The 10,193-nt window shown below is 35.9% G+C and overlaps 1 protein-coding gene across 3 annotated transcripts; it reads left to right on the top strand.

The window, feature by feature from the left end:
* Positions 1–243: 243 nt before the first annotated feature.
* Positions 244–8,764, top strand: LOC143615886 (protein RRC1-like). Of its 3 annotated transcripts, none has more exons than XM_077088956.1 (17): positions 244–324; positions 396–522; positions 681–723; positions 2,404–2,464; positions 2,573–2,722; positions 2,800–2,916; positions 3,000–3,165; positions 3,264–3,376; positions 3,472–3,543; positions 3,626–3,847; positions 4,048–4,106; positions 4,204–4,285; positions 4,831–4,968; positions 5,047–5,271; positions 6,193–6,938; positions 7,955–8,118; positions 8,207–8,764. In XM_077088956.1, the coding sequence occupies exons 1-17, from the start codon at positions 250–252 to the stop codon at positions 8,398–8,400; spliced, it is 2,754 nt and encodes a 917-aa protein (XP_076945071.1). In that variant the 5' UTR covers positions 244–249; the 3' UTR covers positions 8,401–8,764. The 3 variants fall into 3 exon arrangements, with proteins under 3 accessions (XP_076945071.1, XP_076945026.1, XP_076945117.1); XM_077088911.1 differs by having other exon boundaries at positions 8,192–8,764; XM_077089002.1 differs by lacking the exons at positions 244–324; positions 681–723 and having other exon boundaries at positions 428–522; positions 8,192–8,763.
* Positions 8,765–10,193: the final 1,429 nt, after the last annotated feature.

Below are 10,193 nucleotides of genomic sequence, written 5' to 3'. Positions count from 1 at the left end.
ATTTTATGATATTCTAGGACAGAGGAGATGTAATTGTTGATTGTGCAAGTGTCATTGAGGATTTAATTGTTGAATTTGTTATATTAAATGGTTTTAATTGATCTAAATGATTTTGAGAGGCATAGTCATAATTAAAACTTATGTTATGTCTATGAAGCTGTCTAAATATTATATTTTTGTTTCAAGTTAAAACTGGATTTACAGTTTTGGCACATTTTGGCTAACAGATAAAGGTATTTTGACGGGAAGATGAGTTCGTTTTCGATTACACGGAAGAAGACGCCTTTTCAAAAGCACCGCGAAGAAGAAGAGGCAAAGAAAAAGGTAAATGTACCTTGCATGTTAATAATAATAGTATTGACAGAGAAGTCACTAATTGATTTGCTTGTATACAGAGGGCTGAGGATGAAACGGCTCGATTATATGCTGAGTTTCTGGAGTCATTTCAAGGGGATAGTGCAGGGTTAAAAACATTTGTTCGAGGAGGAACGGTTAACGATGAAAAAGTGAAACCTGATACAGGTTAGTTTCTTTAGCAAGTCCTTTTGCATGCGTTCTTCATGTTTGCTATTTCATTTTGAGGTATTAGTATAATCCACATATATGGATAAATGAATGATTTATTTTCCATGGGCACATTAATAAACAAGCGGGCATTTTTATGCATTCACGAATGGCAGGTGGAAATTCTAAAGAAGTATCGGCTTCAAAGAAGGGGAGTAGGTAACAAGCGCCTTTGTTTAACTATGTTATATTGCTTTTATTATAAGGCTTGCTCAATATAGAGCCTATATGGTGATGACGTGATTATAAATTCTTATCATGTTTAGGCTAGTAACTTGAATGAGCTAGAAAGCTTGTTATATGTAACTCTTGGCTTGAGTTTGATTTAATGTTTCTTTATGCAATAACATCCTCCAACAGAAAGTCTAGTTTCAAGCAACTAATGCTATTGATGTTTTCATAAGGTTTATAACACACTCTATCTTTACACTTAGTTGTACTTTCCTAATGTAGAATCGTGGCGGGCCGAACTATTTGTGTGCTCATTTTTAATAGCGGATTTATAGAATAGTTTGAACATTGTTTGCTGTTATCAGTTATCATCCTCTTTCTTTTACACATCCTCTTGAATGATGAGTTAGCTTTAATGGTATCTACAATATTTGTGTTCTTGTATCAGCTTGCATGGGCTTGTTTAGGTTAGTCTCATTTAAGCTTTTCCCGCTACCAAGTCTTGGCCATTATATCTCTTATCTTCACTATCTGCTATCTAACAATCTTAAATTATACATTTAGTAACCTTCAGAAGAGTATGAAGACTACGTATTTTTATTGTTTTAGAAGAAGTAGTTATAGTTAGCAAAAAACAAGCCTTTGGAAAATGTATTATTGTTTTGGAATAATCTTGTTATAATGTTTTAGTTGCAATAGCAGATAATACTTCGTGAAGAGCAAGTTTGCCAAGTATCCTCCAAGTCTTAAGATCTGATGTATAGTTTACTTAAATACGTTTGTTTTGGGAATTGGGATCAATTTGTTTTGTCCTTTACGTGGCTTCTGAAACTTCTTGATTGCTTTTGGGATTCGTTTTGTTTTGGGCAAACCCTAAAATGTATCGTTTTTTGTAGTTTTGTATTAACCTGTAACATATTATAGTTCTGGTCTATGTTCAGTTTACTACGATTTTCTTGTTCAGTTTATCATTTGAGCATATATGTTCCAAAAATGTGATTTTTAGCTCTATTTGGGAACTTGTAGATGGAAATACCATTACCTTATTAGGAATGTATGCTACATACGTATTTTTATTTTTAAGATGAGGTGTTTAATCGTTGTCTGTAGACATGGGTGATAACGAGTCAGTTTATGATTACATCACCAAACCAAGTGACCCATTTTGTGGTAACCATTTGCTCATAAGTTGGGGCGAGCATTATGTGTATGCTGTTTCACGTTGCAAGATGTTGAGTGTATTCAAGCACAAGCGTTCTTATAGTCGAACTTTTCCTGCATATCTAATCAATAATTATTCCCTACACGTGGAAACATAACAGATAAAAAGTTATAATGTTCTAAAGCAATATTGATGTAGAGAAACTGAAATTAAGGTCAAAATTGCTGATTAGCAGCAGGTATGTGCATTTTGAAGCATAGACAAACATATGCATGTGCATACACTCTACACATGTTAGTATTTTAGTTATTTAATGTATATAAGTGTGTGTTGTATATAAAATGTGGTTTGTAATTGACTTTAAGTCTCTTACAAAAGAAGTGCGTCTCACATACATGGTGTGTGCGCCTTTGCTTTTTGCCTCATGCTCTTTGAAACTAAGCATAACTCTAGAACATGTAAATAACATATTGAAGATTATGCATCACTATATACTCTCTCTGCAGGTATGTTCCTTCTTTCATATCCCTTCCTATGGCAACCAAGGGTAAAGAACATGAAAGGCAGGTTAGTGACCTGCTGAGATACTAATATACTGTCCACCTTGTTGACTATCTTGTATTCGTGGGTTTGACTTTTTTATATCCGACTTTAACAAAACTCTGCTACTTGCAGAAAGATGAAGAGAGGCCAAAGGAGAAATCCAAGGGGAAAGCTAGAAATATAGACTTTTTTATGGAGGAGTTAAAACACGAACAAGAAATGAGAGAAAAACGAATGCAAGAACGTGAACAAAGGCAAGATGGACATAGTTCTGCTTCTACCGTAAGATATTATTTTATTAATGCATATTTAGGTCTTAGTAACTTTTAAATAATGTAATTTGTAATCTATCGTCTCAGCTATCTAGTCGGTTTGATGAGTTGCCTGATGAATTTGACCCAAGTGGGAAGTTTGGTTCCTTTGATGATGGAGATCCTCAGACAACCAATCTTTATGTTGGGAACCTTGCACCTCAGGTCAGACAGTGATGCTAATAAAGTGCTTCAATCGGACCGAATACAAAAGTTGACTTTCTGTTTCTGTGGTCAACCTCTTCCAGGTAGATGAAAATTTTCTCTTGCGGACGTTTGGAAGATTTGGACCCATTGCTAGTGTGAAGATAATGTGGCCAAGGACAGAAGAGGAACGCAAGCGCCAAAAGAACTGTGGTTTTGTGGCGTTTATGAACCGTGCAGATGGACAAGCTGCAAAAGATGAAATGCAAGGTTAAGTTCTTTTAAGTATTTTTATTATGCAGCATTCAAGTTTTAAACCACTTATGTTTTAGCATAAGTGATGATTAAAAAGTTACTTAATGTTTCAGGGGTGGTTGTTTATGATTACGAATTGAATATCGGGTGGGGTAAATCCGTTTCCCTCCCTTCTCAGTCACTTCCTGCTCCGCCACCTGGACAAATGGCCATCAGGAGTAAGGAGGTATGCCAAAATTTTATATTTGCAAAACCCTAGTTGTTAGCATAACTACTAATAAATTGATTTATTGAGACGATTTTTAAAACAATGACTTGCAGGGTGCTACTGTGATCTTATCTGGTCCATCAGGTCCTCCAGTTACTTCTGTCCCAAGCCAAAACTCTGAGCTGGTAGGTCAATCTAGCCTTGTATGATGCGTTGCGTCTGTTAATTATAAATACTTTGTAATATATTATTAACTTTGGTGCTTAGGTTCTTACGCCCAATGTGCCTGATATAACTGTTGTTCTGCTTGATGATGCTCGTCTTCGCAAAGTTATCGATACGATGGCTCTTTATGTTCTTGATGGTGGTTGTGCTTTTGAGCAAGCTATAATGGAAAGGGTTCGTGGGAACCCTCTTTTTAGTTTCTTGTTTGAACTTGGTTCCGAAGAGCACACTTACTATGTTTGGAGGCTGTATTCTTTTGCCCAGGTACATAAATTAGTCCATTCTTTAAGGTATTTGAAGTACCTTTTCTTTAAATGACAAATTAATGTAAATTATGCCTGAATATGGTCTCTCTAACCAAATTTAGTTATTCGATTTAGAACTCACCACCCTTGATAAAGAATTTGTATATGAAATTTGAGAGATTATGTTGAATAAAAGAATTTTTTGGTCTCTCAATGCAGGGGGATACTTTGCAGAGGTGGCGAACCGAACCTTTCATCATGATAACTGGTAGTGGGAGGTAATATATGCCTGAAACATATCTTGATATAGTCTTTGTTTTGTGCATGAGTTTATGATTAAATGATATCCCTACTTTATACTGTTTGAATGTATAGATGGGTCCCACCTGCTTTGCCAGTAGCTAAGAGCCCAGAGAATGAGGAGACTGGGGCCACATTTGCTGCAGGAAGAAGCAGGGTACATTTTTTGTTCCTGTATTTTATCGTTATTAAGATCATTAAAAAACTGGCTACATGGATCGGGATCATTTTAGAAGTTTCAAATAGTTTAAGAACTCTTAACAACCAATCATTTCATTTATCTATTCAATATTATGAGGGTAGTTTAATCATTTAATATATGTAATTATATGATTATGTAATATGTATTTTGGTTATTACACATGTAAACTTGTAATTTAATATATGTAATCAGAAATTTACATATAATAAATGACAAAACTACCCTCAAGTAATATTAAATATATAAATAAATAAGTAAATAAGCTGATTGGCTGTCAGAAGTTCTTAAAATTTTTAGAGTTCTAAGGGGATCCAAACCCTATATGTTTGGGTCAAGTTGGTCAGTCCAACATGATAAAACCCTTACAAAAAAATTAAATGTTTTCACTTAGAACACATTTGGCTTATTACCGAACCTGCCTGCCAACCTTTCATTTGAATCCAGCTAGATTCGGTGAAGTTATTTACCAACCCTTTTTTTTTGCTATTATTCATGTGCAGCGTGTGGAAGTTGAACGCACACTAACTGATGCACAAAGAGATGAATTTGAAGACATGCTTCGTGCCCTAACATTAGAAAGAATTCAAATCAAGCAAGCAATGGGTTTTGCATTAGATAACGCTGATGCTGCTGGAGAGGTAATCATGAGTTCATGACATCATAATTTATGACCTTAGTATTTGTTTGTTTTTTAAAAACAGTCATGTTTCTTACAGGTTGTTGAAGTGTTGACTGAGTCTTTGACTCTTAAAGAAACACCAATACCCACTAAAGTTGCAAGACTCATGCTCGTCTCAGACATTCTTCACAATAGTAGTGCCCCTGTAAAGAATGCATCTGCTTACCGCACCAAATTTGAAGCAAATTTGCCTGATATACTCGAAAGTTTTAATGATTTGTACAGGAGTATAACGGGAAGAATCACCGCTGAGGCCCTAAAGGTAATCTATACATGATATAGACGTCAATTTTGACCTGTTTAGGCATGAATAAGCGTGTAAACGAATTGAACAGACACTAATGGAGCATGTTTGTGTTTGTTCGTTTAATGTTAACCGCACAAACTGAACGCGGGCAATTAAATTAATGGTCTTTTTTGTGTTCATTTGTTAAGAAAATGAGTGTGTTTGTGTTTGTTAATAGTATAAATGAACGGTTCATGAACATAAATAAACGAACATTAGTGAAAGAAGATGAACGAACGATCAAACATTGAACAAACTAACAGGGCATGTTTGTGTTCATTCGTTTAATATAAATTGAACAAACTATTGAACACAAGCAATTACACGAACACGGTTTTTGTGTTCATGTTTGTTCAGTGTGTTCGTGTTTGTATATATTTGTTTATGTTTGTTTGTTGATAGTATAAACAAACTGTTCATGAACGTAAATGAACAAAAATTAGTGAACGGAGAAAAACGAGCTTTAGTGAAAGAACACCAATAAAAGTAGCGTATTCATCAATTTGTTGAGCCAAAAAAAACTTTATAAAACTAGACAAATATGTGATGGCCAGAAAATTTTAAAAGAATAATTTGTAACTAAATATAGACGAAAGTAAACGAACGGACTTAAAGTAATGTAAACCAACGAACACAAATGAACAAACATAAACAAACACACGTATATTTGTTCAACTAAATGAACATAAGAATTGCTCATGTTCGCTCTTTATTAAATAAACGAACGTACCTCCGAACGATTCACGAATGACCTGAACGTTTGGTTCGGTTCGTTAACATGCCTACTTACGAATGGGTCAATTAGTCTCTTGTACACCTGGAACTTTTGACCCATTTACTTATGAATGGGCCAATTACTTATGACTTAATTTTGACCCCCTTTTAACCCTTATTCAGGAGCGGGTTATGAAAGTTCTACAAGTATGGGCCGACTGGTTTTTATTTTCGGATGCATACGTAAACGGGTTACGTTCAACATTTCTCAGATCTAGCAACTCTGGTGTTATATCCTTCCATTCAATTTCATCAGAAACCGAAGACCCGCCAAACCATGATGACACTGGAGATACTGGAAAAGTCAACCCAGATGCAGCATTAGCAATAGGCAAAAGTGCCGCCACGAAAGAACTAATGGGCCTCCCTCTTGCTGAGCTGGAAAGGCGGTGCCGGCACAACGGGTTGTCTCTCATTGGCGGCAGAGATATGATGGTTGCACGGTTGCTGTATCTTGAAGAGTCAGAAAAACAGAGGGGTTATGAACTCAATGACAGTTTGAAATATTCTCAAAATAGTTCTAGAGAAAGTAATGTTGATACCGGGCCTGTGGGATTTTCCGGAAGGCATCACAAAGTGGAGGATGATAGGAATATTCTGTCGGAATCTTTACCGGCAAAGATTCCAATCCTACAACCTGAGTTGAAAGTGTTTTCTAATAAAGTCAAATCTGATTCTGTGTTGCCTGCATCTAAGTGGGCCCGAGAAGATGATGAAAGTGATGATGAACAGAAAAGTAATAAAGATCTAGCGTTAGGTTATTCGTCTTCTGGAAGTGAGAATGCTGGCGGTGGTATTGGTAATGCTGACGTGGCAAATCATACAAGCATTCTTACAAGTTCTGACAGTGGACTCAATGACGAGAAGAGGTATACTTTATTATAGGGTAACATGACCTGTTTAAAAAGCGGATCAACCCAAACACAACCTGTTTAATAAGTGGGTTAACCCGTTTAAGGGGTTTTGAAAAAAAAAAATATTTAAATTTTTAAAGATGAAAAGTATTAGTTAAATATTTGATTTTCCTAACGTTTAACTTCTAAAATTGATTAATTTTTCTTTTGAATCATTTCATCATCTTTTCACTTCCAACAATTTCAATTTTATTTTATTAGCTTAAGTTCATAAGTGCCCTGCTTGCGGTGCGCGCATATAATGTATATGTGTGAACCCTCGGGTGGGCAAAAGTAAAATTGCACTAATTTTGACGTTATTTTACTAATTTTGTGAAAATAACGTTAAAAGTGATGGAAGGTTAATCAGGCATCATGTGGTGGCGTTGATAGCTGAAAGACAAGGGTACATGCACCAATCAGCCGGCGTCCCGATGATTGAGTGCTATGTGCCTTATGTAATATGTCCAAGGCTTGATGCAAAACTACTATCGAGCCGGGGGTCTCACCGGAAGCAGCCTCTCTATCCCCATGGGGTAGAGGTAAGGCTGTCTACATCTTACCCTCCTCAGACCCTACCATAGCTTTGCTATTGGTGGGATATACTGAGTACGATGATGATGATGATGATGATGATAGCTTAAGTTCATAAGTCCAAGTTTGTTTATTGGGAATGAGAGATGAAGAAACAAAAACATTTAATTGTTGTTGTTACCAAGTCATTTGGTATTGCTCATATTAATAAGAGAACATAAAACGGGTCGACCTGACACACGACATGATTTTAAGTGGGTTCGAAACGACGTGAATTAAAACCCGCCAACCCGACTGGCATTCCTACTTCATTGAACGTATATGTTATTTTATAAAAAATAAAAGTATAGTGCTGGTTTGAAATTCTTAAGTTTTTACTAGATTTATACCCTGTTAAGGTTTTTTTACAAATTAACACCCATAATTAAATGGCTGTTTGATTGTTGTACACGTGGCAGACACAAACTAAGGCAGATTGAGGTAGCTTTGATAGAATACCGTGAATCTCTCGAAGAACGCGGAATAAAAAAAGAAGAAATTGAAAAGAAAGTGGTGGCTCACCAGAAGTATTGGCAACGTAAATATGGCTTAGTCGATAGCAGTGAAGTGGCATCGCACAACAGTGAGTGTTTATTTATTAACTTTTTCTCCTTATTTGACATTTTGGTATATATTTATAATATATATGAACACAGGGACATCATCCACAGAGAGAAGAGAGAAAAGAGAGGATTCACGAGAATCTTCTAGAAAGCGTTCCAGAAGTCATCATGACAGTGAAAGCCCTCAGAGGAAATCATCAAGCAGAGATCGGGAGAAGGGTAGAAGTTATGAGCCACAAACTGAAAGAGACCATGATAGAGATAAACGTAGAGACAGAGACCGTGACAGCAGGAGAAGATAAACTTATTTGGAACTCTTACATGTGATTGATTGATACACTAAGCGAGTAAGATTCTTAGACAAGTACATTTGGTTATTCGGGTATGGGTTGGCAGTCGGAACTAGAGGTGGAAAATGGGCAAGTTGGGTAATGAGTCAAAATGGCTCGGGTCAAATGTGTAACGTTTTGGTATCGGTAGGGTTGGGTCAGGTCGACATGGAATCTTTTTTCCATTAACTTTTATTTTTATGCATGCGTATGTATGTATTTATATATACATATAGAAAGTTAATTATTATGGAAAAGGTGTTTTATGTTAAAACTTATAAAGTTAAAATAACTCTGCTATGACCGGGAATATACTGGTATATATGTGTGTATATATATGTAGGCATCATAGTTGTCAATAGCGGTCATTTAGCGTGATTATAGCGGTATCTAGTGTTTTTTTATTTTATATTTTAATATAAAAAAGTGTAGAAACATATGTTTTAGGCTTGTTTATTGACCAAACAGCTGCACCTTTCACAAGTTCCACCGTAAAAGCTTATTTTGTGAATATAAACCCTAATTATTTGCTTAAAAATTTTCTATCGCTAAATATGAAATAGCGACCGCTATTTGCTACGTAGTAGCATATAGGTGACCCAGTTGCTATGTATCGATATTCGCTATTGACAACTATGGTAGGTGTATATATTACATATGTTTTATAGGGATGCATGATTTTCAGAAGCAAGTCTAGTGGCGTGAGAACTACGAGATTAGTAATTTGTATATTGTACATGAAATATAATTAGAGATGGTGGGAGAGAGGGAAATTACGTATTTGTTAGGTGTACCACATTCAAAGAAATAGGTAACTGCATTACGCGGTTCTCGTAGATCTCAACGTATTTTTTGGTTCATATGCAATATGCAGTTCTCATTATCTCAACATATGTATGTGTATATTTGTATATATAGTGTCTTTGCGTGCACATGCTCTTCTAAAACTAATCCTTGTTTAATTTTTATTTTATGTGTTTTGACTTGTTGGAAATAAAAACATAACCCCATCAAGCAATATTTTTAACAATGGGATAAATCTGCTACCTCAGGTTGGGATTAAAAGACCGAACTTTTTTATGTTTCTTGGAGCTTATGTTTTTGACAAAACTGTAGGTTCATGTTTTAGCCTGTGCCTGTTCTGTTGCAAACACAAGCCAGCGTGATGATAAAGTCTACCCGGTTTCCTGCTTGTGTTGGACATTATGTGGGGAAAAGTATGGAATATATGTAATCTTGCTCGCATGGCAGATTAACAGATGATATTTGTTGTAAAAGACATGGTAACCTTTTTGCTTACCGTTGCGAATCTGATTGGTTTGTTGTGCAAATGAGAAGATGTTTTGAATCGCGTAATTAAAGCTTAGATGATGGAGTATCACATGTAGATTTTATTTTCACTTATTGCTCATATAGGTTTACCTCCAGCTATAAGCTATTCTGGTCCATTAAAAGTTAGTAACTTATGATGAGTTATGAATGATCAAAATATAAATCATCGCTGTACTCAGTAAATTCCACCAATAGCAAAGCTATGGTAGGGTCTGAGGAGGGTAAGATGCAGACATCCTTACCTCTATCCTGTAAGAATAGAGAAGCTGCTTCCAGTGAGACCTCCGACTCGATAGTAGTTTTGCATCAAGCCCTGGACATAAGGCACATAACATTCAACCATCGGGACACTGGTCGATTGGTGCATGTACCCTTGTCTTTCGGCTATCAACGCCACCACATGATGCCCGATTAACTTTCTGCCACTTTTAACG

This window comes from Bidens hawaiensis, unplaced genomic scaffold (genome assembly GCF_021521415.1).
Source record: "Bidens hawaiensis isolate Kalapana, Puna unplaced genomic scaffold, B.hawaiensis_p1.1 tig00000237_1, whole genome shotgun sequence".
NCBI classification, from domain to species: domain Eukaryota; kingdom Viridiplantae; phylum Streptophyta; class Magnoliopsida; order Asterales; family Asteraceae; genus Bidens; species Bidens hawaiensis.
The sequence above is the reverse complement of the archived record's forward strand: the minus strand, read 5'-3'. Positions and strand labels throughout refer to the sequence as shown.